The sequence below is a fragment of the Sciurus vulgaris genome (assembly GCF_902686455.1).
Source record: "Sciurus vulgaris genome assembly, chromosome: 8".
In the NCBI taxonomy this organism is placed as follows: Eukaryota; Metazoa; Chordata; class Mammalia; order Rodentia; family Sciuridae; genus Sciurus; species Sciurus vulgaris.
The window spans coordinates 137472675-137490561 of NC_136468.1; the positions used below are offsets into that span (position 1 = coordinate 137472675).

General features: G+C 41.8%; 1 protein-coding gene and 1 pseudogene across 2 annotated transcripts; one reads left to right on the forward strand and one right to left on the reverse strand.

Moving 5' to 3' along the window:
• Nucleotides 1–874: 874 nt before the first annotated feature.
• On the reverse strand, nucleotides 875–2465 carry LOC306668600 (actin-related protein 2/3 complex subunit 5-like; annotated as a pseudogene). Its single transcript has one exon. The product of its transcript is annotated as an actin-related protein 2/3 complex subunit 5-like (transcript).
• Nucleotides 2466–4002: 1537 nt separating this feature from the next.
• Nucleotides 4003–17355, forward strand: LOC306668188 (2'-5'-oligoadenylate synthase-like protein 2). The gene is made up of 7 exons (XM_079151373.1): nucleotides 4003–4105; nucleotides 4205–4404; nucleotides 10795–11083; nucleotides 11907–12082; nucleotides 13513–13754; nucleotides 14235–14376; nucleotides 15859–17355. Exons 2-7 carry the CDS (start codon nucleotides 4207–4209, stop codon nucleotides 16339–16341), a joined length of 1530 nt encoding a protein of 509 aa, XP_079007499.1. The 5' UTR covers nucleotides 4003–4105; nucleotides 4205–4206; the 3' UTR covers nucleotides 16342–17355.
• Nucleotides 17356–17887: the final 532 nt, after the last annotated feature.

The window sequence follows — 17887 nt, forward strand, 5'->3', positions numbered from 1 at the left end:
GCGAGGGGAAGGGCTATAGTTCTGTTTGGATCACCAGCACTACAGGCCTTAGGATTGTGGCCTCAAAATGGCTACATTCAACCACATGTTTTTGTAAGTTAAAAATAGCTCCACTTAACTACACCCTATAAAATTTAGGTTTTACATTACAGCAAGCACATTTTTGTTACATAGTAGGAAACTCAGATTATAGGTTTAACTTTGACAGAAAGGAGACCATTAATCTTACAAAGAGAAAGACCCAAATCTCGCCCCCACCAGCCTTTCACCAGGGAGAAGGGGCTTATCTACCTCCAGTCCCTCTGCACTTCCAGTCACACCTGAGGAGGAGGAATGAGAAGGATTTGAGGAAGTCACAGCCCAGGGTCTCAGGCTCACTCACTGACTGGTCTCAGGATGACAGAAGGCTTCCGTCCCTCCACACCTCACCCTGCATCTCTAGGACCTCCATGTTTCAGCAGAAGGAACTGCAAGTCTCAGACTTAGGAAGAAGGAATTCCCATGAAAACCTGTAAGGAGCAAATTAAATGTGTGACATTTTGTGTGATGTGTATTCTTTTTTTTTTTTAATTATTTAACACTGACATTTTATTTTCTGAAGTTTATCATTTTTACAAAACAAAGAGCAGGTGTCAAAAACGGCAGAGTTTAAAGAATTTCTGTACCAGTTTTCACATAAGTCAGTGATTATGAAATTGGAAGCCAATGTAAATACTAAACACAGGCTAATTTCCCTCTTGGTCATATGTTTTTGGGTGGTTTTTTTTTTTTTTTTGGAGCTACTCTGTAATAATAGCTTTTTGTAAGCACCAGTCACTTTTTGAGAACCGATTTAGTTTGTCCAACAAAGTAAACAATTTTTTGCTGTGTGGCATTTTCTTTTTTTAAAAAACACTGAGCTGAACACAGAATATGTTATTTGTTTGGATCTGAACCAAATCTTTTGAGATCCCAATTACCCTGAAGAACACTGAGGACATTTTTAGGGCATACTAAATGGTATATTAAATATTCATATACATCATCATAATGTCTAAGGCAGCTACTATTTTTCTAAAGAAATAGTATTTCATTCAGAGGCTGTCCAGAGTTTGAACTATATCATAGTTTCTACATCCTTTCTGATTTGGAGTAGTTTCCCCAAAGGGAGCCATATTATTGAAACAAAAGTTTTAATATCATGCCAAATAGGCTCTGATATTTTACAGATACACCCGTATAGAACAAGATTCCTTGTTCTGGACCCTGGGTGACCACAAAGAAATCAAGAGGCCATGATAATTGAATGTTGAAAGGAAGTAGCATTCATAAAACTCACAGCATAATCTGGAAGCAAGCAGAAAAAAAAGTGGAAATTAGTAGTGGTTTTCACTCACCATTTTTGCTTAAATAAGAGAAGTATGGTCCAGTTTTGCAATTAATAGCTGCCAGTTTCTCAAATAAATATATATACATATATTTATATATATGTATATATTTATCTTTTAATTTTTTAAAAAAATAAAGATCACTTCCTGACTAGCAATGAGTTAGGAAACTGGCCTCAAATTCTGATCAGATCCCTCAGTATTAGTCAAAAATAATATAAAAGAGCACAGAAATCAGCTGATAGGGGTTTAAGATTGCACAATTAAACCTGAACATACATGATACTATACACAGACTGGTATACACATCATTGAAATGATTATGAGAGGATGAAACAATCCTGCTGAAGCCAGATTTCCTCCACATTATCCCAGTTTTCATGAAAAGAAATCTGGTATGTAATTCTCTTCTTTATAGATGTGAAAAAGGAAGCAAGAAGGCAAAGCTGAGAGAAACAGATGCTACCCACAGGGCAGCGGTGGCATTTGGTCGTTTTGGTCTTTGTACCAGCAATTCCCACTCCCACGTGGAACCAGTTCCTGCTGGACTACACCGTTTTCCTTGCAGTCAAGACACGAACCATGGATCCTACTCCTCCAGCAGCCAAGTGCTTTTTCATGCCATTGCAGTAACATAGCACTGCTATTGTCAGATGGGCTCTCAAAGCCCTTATAAATATACTTCATTAGGAGATCCACACCATTCTTGTCCAGAGATTGAACGGCCTTTTCAATACCATTAGCTTTAAAAGAGATGAGCACCTTCAAGACAGTGTGCCTGCCCGATCCTTCACCGCCTGACTCTTGGTGTTGATAGGGGGATTTTTCAGAGCTGCCTGGAGAGCAGCCGCCAGGTTTCCTTGCTGCAGGCAGGAGTCCACCTTGCCCTCGTCGGGCCGGCCTGCCCATCGCCCCCATCCTACTTGTCCACGAACTTGTTCTCGTCGTACTCGTCCACTTCCACCTCCCGCAAGCAGGCCGACGACACCGTGTTCTTGGACATCCCAGAGCCAGACCCGTGGCAAGGCCTCCTCAGTGCTGCCTCCAGCTCAGCTCGCCCGGCCCGGCAGGAACCCACTACCCGGCGCTGGATTCACTTCCCTCCGTGTGATGTGCATTCTGTAAAACATAACTTGTGAAAAAAGAACTTGAGTGCTGTGTGCTGTGGTGATGTAATGATGTAATGTGTCCCAAGTAAGATATGTAACTGACTTTACCCCAAGTAAGGTAACTGTGACTTTCTCCTGTGTGATATGCAACTCTTGCTGGCTCACGCCCTGCCAAGACTGACTGGCAGAGTTCACTAAGAAAGGATTTATAAGGACTGACAACCGAGCCCTGCTCAGTCAGCAACTGACATCGATAATGCCAGTTCTGCACCAAGCCTGGAGGAGACTCACTGACTTGACCTGCTGGAACATCCGTCATCCCGACTGTGACCTCACTGTCCTCCTTCGCCTTCCAACTGTCCTCGCCGATCAGGACTCCGGCCAAGGGGAGTTCCCCAGCGAGATCTCCTGAGCTGTCTCCTTGACTGATCTCTGGGAGTCGCTGCCCTTCGACTTAAGATACATAGGAGTGGACCTTAGGAACAGGTCTTAGTAAGGAGTGAGTCTTGCTTACTCGGGGCTTTATAGTATTCTAATTTAGTGATTAAGTGATGTGTGATATTGGTGTGATTAGAGCTAAGATAATTATAAGACTTGTGTGATTAGCATCAAATAAGTCAATTGATTTGTACCAAATTTATTCTCATTGACTCCTCCTTGCCGTTCGTGACAAAACCAAAGTCACAAGTATAACAAAAACAAATACACCACAGGAAATATAAAATTGGGAGGGGAGGGGAGCTGCCACACTGTGTTGAAGATGAGCGAGCCATCACGTCACATTCTGCTTTTAGAACCAATCAACCAAGAAATGTGAAAACTTTCTGGACTAACCTCCTATCCTAGAGTTTGACTACTTTACCTGCCTCTCCAATCTATAGCCAAGGTAGGTTCAGTGTAAATCATTTATGTGTTCTCTCTCAAAAACCTTATAGAAATCCCGTGACTCCTAAGACCTGGTGGATGTTGCTGGTAGCTTGGGGAAGTTGCCCCAGGACCTCTCCTTTTACTTTGGGCTAGTATTTTTAACAAGCTCCATGGAACCCTTTATTTCAGAGATCTCCTGTCTCAGGCATTTAACACCCCTCTGCTGATGGTTTCTTAAAGTCTCTTCCTTCCCATAGGTTATGGAGCAGGAGGGTTCACCTAGATAAAAAAAAAAAAAAAAAAAAAAAAAAAAAAAAAAAAACACAAGCAAGGAAGAGTGTGTATTTTTGCCCTAGGAAAATAAAAAGCTCAGTCAGTCCTAGACCCCAATACCCCTCAGGCTCAGGCAAGCCCCATCCTCGGCCCAGGCAGTCAGCACCCCTGACCCCAGAGGCAGACAGGATCCAGTTCCTATAGGGCATGGGGGGGGGGTCTCCTCCCACACAGCAGGAAATGGATTTCTGAGAAGACCAGCTGCAGAACCCTCAGAGGTAGTTCCCAGGCTGCGCCTGCAGGGGGGCTGGTGGCGCACTTGGCCCATTTACCCCAGCCTTGGAGAAATTTCCTTCACACACTTTCAGTTCCGATTCCTTAGAAAGCTGAGTTTCGGTTTCCAGTCTGGCAGGCCGGCTGGCGGTGGAGCTTTGGGGAGGAGCTATGGGCTGCCAGGAGAAATCTTGCAGCTCTCACTGCAAACCGAGAGTAAATCCCTGCCCTCAAGCTTGCTGTGCAGCTCTTCAGACCTTCCAGGGCTGCCAGGAGCACACAGAATTTATTCCGAGGGACACCTTTGTCCTGCAGAGATGGATCCCTCCCTGGACCTGTATGAAACCCCGGGGGACCAGCTGGACGCCTTCCTAAAGCAAAACCTTCAGCCCCAGGAGGACTGGAAGGAAGAAGTGCAGGATGCCTGGAAGAGAATGGAGCGGTTCTTTCGGGACCAGTGCTTCCAGGATGAGTTGGTTCTGGGCCAGGAAGTCACAGTGCTGAAGGTGGTGAAGGTGAGCACTGGGGTCTTGGGGTTCAAATCCCAGCTCTGCCCTGGGGGACTCCGGGATCTTTGGGGGATGTGCTGTAACAGTGGTCCTCTTTATGCTCTGAATATAGCCCTTGCTGCTCTGCTACATATATATATATATATATATATATATATATATATATATATATATATATTTTTTTTTTTTTTTTTTTTTTTTTTTTTTTTTTTGGTGGTGCTGGAGATTGAACCCAGAGCCTTGTGCATGCAAGGCAAGCCCTCTACCAACTGAGCTACATCCCCAGCCCGCAACTTATTTTTTATGACTTTTTTTTAATTGTAGATGGACACAATGCCTTTAATTTATTTATTTTTATGTGGCATTGTGCCTCACACATGCCACTCTGCCACTGAGCTACAGCCCCAGCCCACAACTTATTTTTTAAATGGACGTGTTTCTCACTCTTCCTCTCGCCCCGCCTCCCTAAATCTCAGGGGAAACATCCTAGGCAGATTTATCTGTCCTTGCACACACACCCACCACAGGAAGGAAGCGGTCCAGGCTTTGGGGATGGTACCAGAAGTTCTCAGAACTGACTATCTCCCAAATAAACAAGTGATTAAAACTCCCAACAGAGTACACGTGGAATGTAGCTCTTTAACAGCTCCCTCTTCCTTCCAATGGGTAGAATCATAGCCTTTGGGAAAGGAGTCCCCCCGTGTTTCTTCTTTGCTAGCAAAGCAATAAAACTTTTTTTCCTTTTTCTCAAAAACGTGGCCTCGTTATTGGATTGGCATCAGGGACAAGGATTGAACTTTTGGCAATGGTGCCAGTCATCTCTCTGAGACTCTGCTCTCTAATCTAGGTTTCTTATGAGCAATAAATGGGACAGAGCATGGAAAGACGCTCTTACACAGTAAATTACTCTACAAAGCTGAAAGGTGATGATGGTGATTATTTCAGTTCACTGAATGCCAAGGAGTCAGAGGGAACATAGATACCAGGTCTCTATAAAATTTATGCATTTTGCTTCTTGCTTAAGAAACCCCACTTTACTTCCAAAATCACAAAGAAAATCTGTGTTTTTCTTCTAAATGGTACTGATTGGTCATGTTAGAAACTCCCTCACAATCAGGTAATATCAGAGGTACTTGATAAATTCAGTGGGTTTCCAAGGACTGAATCGTCAATCCAACGTCTATTTATAAGGATAGTTTATCCTAGAAAAGTACTAAATTATAATTCAACTTTTAAAATTGCAAGTGTTTGGACCATAGTCTAGATTTTATTCATTTTGCTAAAATGAAAGACATCTCACGTTAATTGAAGTAAATCGGTTTCACCTGGGAAAGGATAACACTGGAGAGGAAGGATTTGCAGTTTTCAAGAATCTTTAAAGAAAGAGCTGAAACCCAAGATTCGGGAGTTATCAGCAACCATGCACTTCAAAACAGAACTTCAAGATCCTATGGTTGCTTAAAAAGCTACAATTTTGAATTTCTGGACTCTGACTCCTCTATACTCTGAACTTGCTGTAGGGGTCCTCAGCCCCAGAGCTGAATCCATATCTTTGCTTCCAGGATCTGCAAAACAAAACAAAACAAAACAAAACAAAAACGAAAGGAGGAAATCCCCCCAGAAACAGAAATAAGATGCTCAGTCTCTTAAGGATGGGTCTTAAGGTGTTCAAGCATTTTAACATATGTTCTAAATAAAGCTCTTCTACAGGTTCAAATATGCTGTTTCAATAGGAAATATACATTTATGTTATTCCAAATACCCATAGCTTGAAGTTAGTGTTCCCACTTCTACAGGTATATGCATCAAGTGAAGATTATTCATCTGTATAAGAAAAAAAAAAATCTTTCCTCTTTCTTTCTCAATAATCTCTTTCCAAACATTGAAACACTCATAAAATAATTAGCATCACCTATTTTGAGCAGCATAGAAGATGCCATATGACTGAAACTGTAGCCCTTATTTGAATAAACATTGATAAGCAATGGCAACAAGAACATTTTTTCTTTACATTTCTATTCTATGTGAAGAGGAATGGAGCATTTGCACATAATTCAACATTTGTTTTCTCTCTGCCTTTGTTGGCCTTTTTAAGCAGTAAATTTTCTTAGTCGCATCTGTTTTTGCTGGTTCCATCCATTCATGTTGAGTGAGAGTGGTGTATTTCTAGAGTCAAATGTGGCTGATTCCATTTGATTCTCTACCATTAGCGGGCTGGAGAGCCTTCTGGGACCATGAGTAAGTCTTGAAAGGACATCTTGCTGTATTTAATCACCATCTCTGTCTGATCCCCATATTCTTCTTTTTTTACTATTACACATCCTCAGATCAAGAAATACCTAAATTGCCAGACACAGTGGCACACACCTATAATCCCAGCAGCTCTGGAGGCTGAGGCAGGATGATTGCCAGCCTCAGCCAGCTTCAGCAACTTAATGAGGTCCTGAGCAACTCAGAGAGACCCTGTCTCTAAATGAAATATTAAAAAGGGCTGGGAGTGTTGCTCAGTGGTTAAGCACCTCTGGGTTTAATCCCCAATACCAAAAAAAGAAAAGAAATATATAAATTAAGGACATTAGGCATCTGAGGTCCAAATTGCTCCATGATTTTTATTTTTTTTTTTTTTTTTAGTTGTAGATGGACACAGTACCTTTATTTTGTTCATTTATTTACATGCAATGCTGAGGGTCAAACCCAGTGCCTCACACGTGCTAGGCAAGCACTCTACCACTGAGCCCCAACCCCAGCCCGCTCCATGATTTGTTAATTACATAAGTAAAACAGTAACAAAAAAATAGGAAAATACAAAGTCTCACAGAATAACTTTAAAAGTCATATACAAGGACTAGTCTCATCTCAGTATACTACAAGCACATTTCAAATGTTTATAAATAACTAGAAAATGTTTCACATGTATTGTTGAAAGAAAAACATTAGACAAGTTAAATTCAACAGAATTCACTTGTGCAAAGGAGTCATAAATCAGGCATCATTCAGAACCAGGAAATGTTCAGAGTATTTGCCCTGCATCATAGAATGAACTAATAGCTTATAAAAGTTGGTCAAAGGGGTGTGCTTGTGACTCAGTGGTAGGGCGCTTGCCTGACACGTGTAGGCCAAACACAGAAGCGAAGTAGTAAAATTATCTAATTGGCCACAGATAGGCATCTCCCTTATATGGACATAGTATGACGAGGTGTTTGCCTTATATGGCCATGATCTGATCAGATGGTTGACAGTGATTGGATGCAGCTTGGTTATTTCTGATTGGATGAAACCTGGTTAAATGTACCAAAAAAAAAAGGCTCTGGTTTGTTTATACACTAAGTTCAGTTGCAGTTTGTAATGTGGAGCTCAAAGAATAGAGACAGCCTCAGACTAATGGCTTCCTGTTTATTTAACAGTACTCATGAATATATTTATTTCCTAAAAGATTATAAACTTCTGGTACAGCCAAGATGGAGTAAACACCTTCAAACTATCTCTCTTGCAAATAACTAAAACCCCAGATAGACATCAAAAAGCCAGTACTTGAGGCTCTGAAAAGTAATCAACAGCAGGAAGATTGGGGACCTAGGTCAAAATTTGAATAAGCTGAAACAAGGGTGGTTATGGTGAAACCAAGAGTTAAGGCCCTCAGCAACATGGTGGATACCAAAGGCGTTATGCTAAATGGGGATAAAACCTAATTTCAAAAGGTCACATTCCTTTTGGCATGATTCCATTTATAATTGGCCTTCTGTAATGGAGGGGATTGGACAGCAAAGACCCCCATGGATACCAGAATCTGCAGATGTTCAAGTTCCTTATATAAAATGATGTAGGATTTGCATATAACTTAGGCACATCCTTTTATACGATGGTACCTGAAACACAATAAATGCTATATAAATAGTTGTTCGATGGTATTATTTAGAGAATAATGACAAGGAAAAGTCTGTACATGTTCAATACAGACACAATTTTTTTTCCAATGTTTTTTGACTTGAGGTTGGTTGAATTTGCATATGAGGAACTTCCGGATGCAAAGGGCTAAATGTATTGGGGGAAAAAATTAAGGAACAATATAATAATAAATACAATTCAACAAAATAATACAACAACAAAATAATAAAAGATATAGTATAACAACTATTAGCACTTAAAAATTATATTATGAATTATAAGTAAATGAGCTGATTTCAAGTATACAGGAGAATCTCATAAGTTATATGCAAATACTATACCATTTTATTAAGAGACTTGAACATCCTTGGATTTGGGTATCTGAGGGGGTACTGAAACCAATCCCCAAGGGACTAGGGGACAACTGTATATAACATTCTTCTTTTTTTTTTTTTTTTTTCTCTCAATACTGGGATTGAACCCAGGGGTACTCTACTACTGAGCTACATCCCCAGCCCTTTTTTTTTTGAGACAGGGTGTCACTAAGTTGCTGAAGCTGGCCTGTAACTTGCCATCCTCCTGCCTCAGCCTCCAGAGTCACTGAGATTGCAGATGTGGACCACTGTGCCAGCACAACTGTATAAAACATTCTTGAAATAGTAAGATTTTATAAATAGAAAACATATTAGTGTTTTCCAGGGTTGAGGGATGATGCAGGGAAGGGAAGCATATTTAATTATAAAGGAGTTGCCAGAGGAAGATCTTTATTTTAAAGGAATAATTCTGTATCTTCTTCCAGCAGTAGTCACAGGAATCTACACACACAATAAAATGTTGCATACTAAATGCACATCATATTAATGTCAATTTCCTGGTTTTGCTGTCTATTCTATGTAGATAAGATACAACCATTGGGAAGACTTCCAATCCCTTTCTCCTGTCTTTATGACTTCCTATAAATCTGTGATTTCAAAATAAAAGTCTTCCAAGTATTGTAGATATACTCAGGCCTCTATAATGCAAAATACACATATATACAAATTATATACACAAAAATATGTTTAGGGGCTGGGGTTGTGGCTCGGTGGTAGAGTGCTTGCCTAGCACGTATGAGGCACTGGGTTTGATTCTCAGCACCATATATAAATAAATAAAGTAAAGTCCATTGCCAACTAAAAATATATATATATATTAAAAATATATATGGGACTGGGGTTGTAGTGCAGTGGTAGAGCACTCACCTTGCACGTGTGAGGTGCAGGGTTTGATCCTCTGCACCACATAAAAATAAAATAAAATAAAGGTATTGTGTTCAAGTACAACTTAAAAAAATATTTTAAAAAAATGTATGTTTATCAAGCTAGAGCTGGCCAATAGAACTCTCTATAATGAGAATGCAGTTTATATGTGTTATCAAATCTAATAGCCACTATCCTTGGGCAGCTATTGAGTGCTTGAAATAAGGCTAATGTAACTAAAGAAGTGAATTTTAATTTCATCTTAATTAATTTAAATGTAAACGGAAACACATGTGGCTTTGGCTACCATGTTGGACAGTGCGGGTATTTTTTTTTTTCCCCTGATGCTAGGGATGGAGCCCAATGCCTCATGCCTCATGCATACCAGACAAGTGCTCTACCACTGAGCTACATCCCCAGCCCTTGGATAGTGCAGGTCTTGAAGTAGAACATTTATGGAACATCATAAAAAATATTGGTAACTGTGACTACCTCTGGAGAAGGGGTTAAAGGTCATTAGTGAACTGGAGTTTTACATTTCATCTATATCTTTAAATTGTTCATGAGGTATTTAATTTTTCTAAATTGGTGAAAAGATGTAGTTTAGGTTGAATATTCTCTAATCACTGAAAATTCTTGGGAACAGAAGTATTTTGGGTTTTTAATTTTTTTTCCAGATTTTAGAATATTTGCATATACATAAGGAGATATCTTGGGAATGAAACCTGTCTAAACAGGAAATTCATTTATGTTTCATGTATATTTTACACACATAGTCTGAAAGTAACATTTTTTTTAACTGGGGATTGAACCTGGGGTCTGGCACATGCTAGGCAAGCACTCTATCACTGAGCTATATCCCATCCCTTTTTTAAATTTTATTTTGAGACAGGGTCTCACTAAGTTGCCATGAGGCTGAACCTCAAATTTCAGATCTTCCCACCTCAGCCTCCCGAGAAGCTGGGATTACAGGCATATGCCACCGTACCTAGCTAATTTCGGTGTATGTGCTGCCTAAAGGTAATTTTACACATTTTTTTGGCGCAAAGTCAATACTCTAAAACTTTTGGATTTCAGAGCATTTCAGATTTCTGAGTTTTGGACTGAGCTGCTCAAACTGCAACACCTGTAGCAGAGACCTGGTACAGGAAGGAGGCCAAGGGCTCCCCCTGGAGGTCTGTGCAGGCATCCTACCATGAGTACCTCTGGCTTCACTCAGCGTAAGTGTCAAGTCTCAGCAGAAGTAAAGCTCAGCATTTGTCATCCTCCACAGGGTGGCTCCTCTGGAAAAGGGACAACTCTGAACCACAGCTCTGACCTGGACATGATTCTGTTCCTAAACTGCTTCTATGACTTCCTGAGCCAGTCATTGTTCCGAAAATACGTTATTGACTTCATTGAGGAGAAATTGGATCGCTGTAGCAGAAGCCTGGCCTACAATGTCACAGTGATCCAACGCAGAGAGGGAAACAGGAGCCCTCGCTCCCTGACCTTACAGATCCAGCCCAGGAAGAGCAGTAAAGTCATTCGGATGGATGTGCTTCCAGCTTTTGATGCTCTGGGTAAGGATAGCAATGGGTCAGGTTCCGAGAAACTGGTCAGGGCCCCTTCCCCTGGTCTTGGGAGAGGTTTGGGAAAGTGAAAACCAATGGAATTGTTCTTTTTCAGAGACTAGAGCTATATATATATATATATATATATATATGATTTCAGTCCTTCTATAAATGCATGTGTTCTCATGTCCCAATACTGCCTGGGGCAAGAGAATTTCTCCTAAATAATAAATTCCTACCCAACCTGAGAAGAAGATTCCTCTCCAACTCTCTGGGAAGCACCAGGTCAAGCAAGTAACTCAAGACATTTAGAGTTGGACAGAACTAAATTGGAATCACCTTTAAATCAATGCACTTGATACATTCAAAGTTTGACTCCAAAACTTATTAATTGTGTGACCTTGGGCAAATCATTTAACAGCTCCAGGACTGAACACACCAACCTATTAAATGAGATAATATCGAATTTAAGTAGAACCATAGGAAACTGACAATATTTGACCATGTTTGACCCACAGAAAATGGTCATTTCCTATGATTCCACTTAAATTGATCTATGTCATTGAGCTGTTCTGAGGATTCCATGAGCTTGACCCAGTGCCTGAGACATGGTCAGCCTTTGGCCAATATGAATCATTTAAAATCTATGTCACTTGGGGGTGAGCTCCCACACCATCTAAGCCTCCACTTACTCAGTCATAAAAGGGGAACAGTTAACACCATAGTTGAGCATTGCGTGACATAATTTATGCCTTCGCTGTGCTCACTAGTTCTCTCCCCATCTTCCTTAACTCGAAGGTAGATTTTCTTGACTTGGTATTTTTCTCCTCAGGATCCTTTTGCCCGGACTCTAAACCACAGCCAGAAATCTATGAATATTTATTAAGTACCTTTAGCTCCCCTGGGGAGTTCTCACCAAGCTTCACGCAGTTGCAGAGACATTTTGTGAAAAGCCGCCCTTTTAAACTGAAGAACCTCCTAAGGCTGGTGAAGTTCTGGTACCTGAAGGTGAGAAGATCTGGTCCCTGGGCTGGGAGGGGCAGGACAAGGGGAGAGGAAGTTGACACGTACCAGAATTTTTTTTTTTTTTTTTTTTTTTTTGGGTGCTGGGGATCGAACCCAGAGCCTTGTGCTTATAAGACAAGCACTCTACCGACTGAGCTATCTCCCCAGCCCCCAGAATTTTTTAAAGAAGGAAAAAAATAGAAACAACCTATCTAAAGATAAGAGTCAGGTTAAACAATGTAAGTGAAATAGGGTAACTGGAAGCTCTAGGTAACCTTTAGACCACTGGAGAATATTAGGGGTCATATATTGTTGATGATGGTCTCTGTAGTTACTAGGTTCTTATCTTCTGAAACATGTGTCCAGCCTACAGCCTCCTGATTTGAATGACACCTATTATATGGTTCCTGATTAAGTACAAACTGGATTCTCAGCCAACTTCAGACCTCAGCTACTTGAGATAATGATACAAACGGCTACAGTAATAATAATGCCATTAGTTGTTAGGAATGCTTCATGATCTCTGCTACAAATGCTGCACATTTTTCTCATTTGGTCTTTCTAGCAACTCTGTAAACTATGTATTTTTCATCATCCTCATTTTGGAGATAAGGAAAAAGACTCGAAAGCCAACATGGAGCTGAGAGTTGGACATAAGAGTGCCTGACTCTACAACTTGTACAAACAATCCCATGAGTAGAATTATATCATCATTCTGTCTTTTCAGTTCATCCTTAAACAAATGCATTTGCTATTGATCTCTGGACTTGAAATTGGGGGAGTTATCTATTAATGTAATTAGTATGTTTTTCCATTGAGGTATTTGTTTCCTTATCAACCGTGAGACCTCTTTTTACATTGTAGGCTCTCTGTTCTGTTGCACTTGACCCTTGTTCATTCCCATGTCCAAAGCATACTGCTTTTGTCATAACTGATTGAAGTGACATAACCAAGAAGACAAATAACCAAGGTTTTTTTATTCATAATTAACTGGCTTTTCCTAGGCATTTATGCTTCCATATGAATTTTAAGGTACCACGGAGATTCTAATTGAAATTTTCAATAAATTTCTAACTTAATTTTGGCGGACTTGAGCATTTCACAGTATCCTTAGCCTTCGTCTTTCAGTTTGTTCTGATTTTGTTTTCCATTGTCTGTATGATTTCGTTTTCTTCAATTATTTCTATATTCACTGAATTGTATTGACCTGTCCATTCCAACTGAATATGGACTGCAGAGGCCCTGAAGGTCCATAAGAGACCCCAGCTTCCTCCTTTATTGAAATCTTGATGGCCCCAGGACATCGGTCCATTTAGGCCTCACCATGTCATGGTTTGTGCTACATAATCACTCATCTTAAATAATGAATCAATCCCTCTCTCTCTCTCTCCCTCTCCCCCATCCCCTCCCACATACACACATACCTTCTCCAGCACGTGAAAGGTAAATACCGAGGAGTAGCATTGCCTTCAAAATATGCACTGGAGCTACTGACTATTTATGCCTGGGAAGTGGGTACAGATGAAAATGAGAACTTCAACATGGATGAAGGACTTGTGGCTGTAATGAAACTCCTCAGAGATTACAAAGATATCTGCATTTACTGGACCAAGTACTATGATTTCCAAAATGTGGCGGTCAGAAACTTTATCAAACAACAGTTGAAGAAGAGCAGGTGAGTATGTTGATGGTATTACTTTCCACTTCAAGGAATAGAGAAATCAACTGTAACAGTTTTTAAAATAAAAGGAATTTATTGACTTTAGCAACTGAAAAGCTCCAAGGTAAAAGAAGCTTCAGGTATTGCATGATCTAGGTGTTCACTATGTCATCCAAGTCCCTTTCTATGAACTGCTGCTCAGCTCTGTCCCTCCCAAGGCTTTACCATTAAATTCGGGTTAATTCCTTCATGGTTTCATCAGTTCTAGGCTTCTCATTTAGACATATACCTTCTGGTACAAGAAAAAAACATTCCAAGCCAAATCTCAGAGATTCACTCTGATTGGGCCAGCTTAGGTTACAACTTTAATCCTAAACCAAGAGTTTCAGTTTACAGGTAGTCCTTCCTACACAAAAGCATGCACAGCCCCATAAACATGAGTGTCACAGGCCAGAGTCCTAAGTGACAGAGCTCTGTTTTCCTTTTGTCTCCCAGGCCCATTATCCTAGACCCAGCTGACCCCACTAACAACCTGGGAAGGGGAAAAGGATGGGACGTGGTGGCCAAAGAGGCTGTTTACTGTCTGCGGCAGGCCTGCTGCAGGACTGATGACCCCAGCCAGGACTGGCATGTCCAGGTATGACTCTCCATTGCATAGTCAGGGCTCAGTTCCAACCTCGTGTTTAACTCCACACAGATTCCCCAGCTCTTGCCATGGTACCCACTGGTTCTTGGGATGGGTGACATCTCCCAGGTTGACATTCCAACCAACTAGCTGTATCATTCTTCTCTTGTGAATGTCTGGGCTTCGTTTCTTTCACCTGTAAAATAGCAGGCAATATCTGCCCTGCTCTGGATTCTTGCTATTAATACAAGAGACTTAATAATATTTCCCAAAAAGTTAAGTGAGGATCACAGGGCCCCACCAAGGACAACAACCCTGGTGTCACAGCCTGTCTGTGTTCAGATCACAGTGTTCAGAGACCAGGACTCTGCTTACAAACTCCCTGAGAAAATCAAGTTTCCCTACCTATTACTCCCAGAGAAATTTTTCCACTAGTTCTACATTTCATATCTTGCACAGAAATTCTGAGTCTGACCTCAAAAGCAGTCCATAGAACCAGGCGCAAGGCAGATAACTAAGCCACCACAGGGACCCGCCACCTAGCCATGCACCATTGACTGAGAATGTCCAGTGGACCACGGGGCTTCTGAGAGGCAAAAAGCAAAGCAAACAGTTGGAGAGGAAATAGAATTAAAGTAGGTCTCCCACCCGGCTCAATACCCTGCCTCATAAAATACCACCTCCCAGATGTCCACTTGTCCATCACTTACATTCGCCTCCATGGACATGCCTGTGTCTCGATATATTTTGACTTTACTTGAATTGTTATTCAATGGGTTATTCCATTACTAAATTAAATTATCTTACAGACAATTGCTATTCACCTATATATACCAGCAGGCATAACCATACCATATAAAACCCAAAACAGGACACTTCTGAGCATGAACTCGGTAATATGAATTGTGTCAGGTCAAGTGACCTATGCCAGGACTGCATTAAACAAGCAGGAACATAAAAACCTTCCCAGATCCAATGAATTTGTTTCAGCAGCTATATCATAGTTCAGTGAATGAAAGTCTTAATTTGTATAACCAATACCCTGTGGCAGATTTTGAGGATGCTTTCAGACTTTTGCCAGGACAATGAATATCCTCGATTATATCCCAGAGCCCAACATTAAATCATTTAACCTCACATCAGCACTATGACGTACCCGTGGAAAGACTAATAATATCACCATGCGACAGGTGAGGATTCCAAATATTTCCACATAGGAGGAGTGTGATTTTTGAGACCAGTTGTTACTCTGGGTTGGGTGAGTTAAAGGATAGTTTGACCCAATGGTTCTGTTAGCCTAGGATGACCGAATAGTAATTTCCTTTACTTGGAACAGCCTTTTGCCTATTGTCCCCCATAGTTATTAATAGTGCCTCCTTTGACTTCTGAAAGTGTCTTGGTAAATCACATTAGTAGCCAGAAGGGAGAAGCGTGGGAGGCAAAAGATGGCCCTGTCCACCCAAGAACCTTTATATGTTCCTCCGTCTCTTTCAGAGAGCAAGAGATGTCCAGGTGACGGTGAAACAAACAGGCAAGGAGTCCTGGACACTCTCAGTGAACCCGTACAGCCCCATCTGGAAGATGAAAGCAGAGATCAAGAGGACAAACAAGACAAATCGCCCCAATAGTCAGTATCGTCTCTCCTTCCAGGAGCCAGGGGGGGAGAGGCTACTGCTCAGCAGCCAGCAGACCCTGGCGGATTATGGGATCTTCTCTAAGGTGAACATTCGTGTGCTGGAGACCATCCCTCCCGAGATCCAGGTCTTTGTGAAGGATACTAGTGGCCAGAGCAGACCCTACGCCATCCACCCTGATGACACCATTCGTGACTTGAAAGAGAAAATTGAAGAAGCTGGAGGACCTTATGTGGAGGATCAAATCCTGAAGTTCCAGGGTCGGACACTGGGGAACCGCCGCAGCCTCGCAGACTTGGATATAGAAGATTGTGACACCATCAAGCTCGTTAAGAGAATCTGAAAGGCCCTAGGACTGCGCATGGTCAGGCTGCTCATTATGTAGACTCCTGTGGTCCTTTCCCCTCATCCCATCCCCTTTTACCCAGACACTCTGCTCTTTCTGAAGCTTAAATATGAATATGGGCATAGACCTCTCCTGCTTAAATTCCTCCAGTGTCTCCCCATTGCCTTCAGAATGGAGTTCAAGTTGCTTTGCCTGGCATGCAGGGTCCTTGACCTTACCCCTTGCTTTACCCCTCTATTTCCCTTCACTGCTCAAAACACACTAGATGTTCCCAAACACTTCCCATTCCAGAACGCTAAATGCCAGCTTGTTCCTCCATCACGTTGAGGCAGCTCTCCCCCTGCCCTGTCCTCATCGTCTGTGCTCACGCTTCTAGGTTACTGAAGGAATCTCAGCCTGTGGATCTCAGACCAGCAGGACCAGCATCCCTCGGGAACTGATTAGACTGGAAAGCTCGCGGCAACTCTCTTGATTTAACCTGAGTCAGAGTCTCAGGCGGTGAAACTCATCAGTCAGCATCTTACAAGCCTTCCAAGAGGCACGCTGCAGTTTGGGAACCACTGATACCTGTCCCATACAGCTGGCCGTGGCATCTCTTGCCCTCACCTCCTCCCTTCACCCAGATCAGACTTCTGTGAAAGTACCTGGGCCCCTCTTTGTGTTCCTTCACCTAGCACCCTGAACTCGTGAAACCTGACAAACTGTGCTTTATTCCTTGTGCCCTGTAGTGTGCAATGGCACCTCCCCAGTACAAACATTTGGCGCATGCTTGCTGAATAAAGGAGCATGTCAATGAATGGGTTTGAATCCTTCACTACGGTCTTTATGAAGGTCTCAGTCCAATGCCATCTTGGAGCCTACATTGTATGGGGTACCCCCTAGCCCATGTCTTATTCTTTGAAAAAGTCCCATGCTGGGTCCCACCATTTGACCCAGCTATCCCACTCCTTGGCCTATACCCAAAGGACTTAAAATCAGCATATTACAGAGATACAGCCTCATCAATGTTCATTGCTGCTCAATTCACCATAGCCATATTGTGGAACCAACCTAGATGTCCTTCAATTGATGAATGGATAAAGAAACAGTGGAACATTACTCCACCATAAAGAATGATAAAATTATGGCGTTTGCAGGCAAATGGATGAAATTGGAGAATATCATGCTAAGTGAGATAAGCCAATCTCAAAAACCAAAGGACGAATGATCTCGCTGATAAGTGGATGATGACATATAATGGGGGGTGGGAGGGGTTAACTTGGGGTTAGGGTTAGGTTTAGGGTTAGGGTTAAGGAGGGGGGCAAGAATGGAGGAAGGAAGGACTGTATAGAGGGAAAAGAGGGGTGGGAGGGGTGGGGGGAAGGAAAAAAAAAGTCCCATGCTGGAATGGCAGACCTGGTCTCCATGCTCATACCCAATAATGCTTTCCTCTCTGTCTAAACATAACTGGGCCAAAGCTGATCAGGATAGAATCCATCCATTGATGTCCTTCACCAATCAGATTTCGAGTCCTGGAGAGTGGAACCAGGGACAGTAAGCTCCT

Bases quoted from the DNA above. Each gene is read 5' to 3' on its own strand.
- LOC306668188 (XM_079151373.1), top strand. From the start codon at position 4,207: ATGGATCCCTCCCTGGACCTGTATGAAACCCCGGGGGACCAGCTGGAC. The intron at 12,083-13,512 runs GTGAGAAGATCT...TACCTTCTCCAG, and splicing joins TGAAGTTCTGGTACCTGAAG to CACGTGAAAGGTAAATACCG. The intron at 14,377-15,858 runs GTATGACTCTCC...CGTCTCTTTCAG, and splicing joins GCCAGGACTGGCATGTCCAG to AGAGCAAGAGATGTCCAGGT.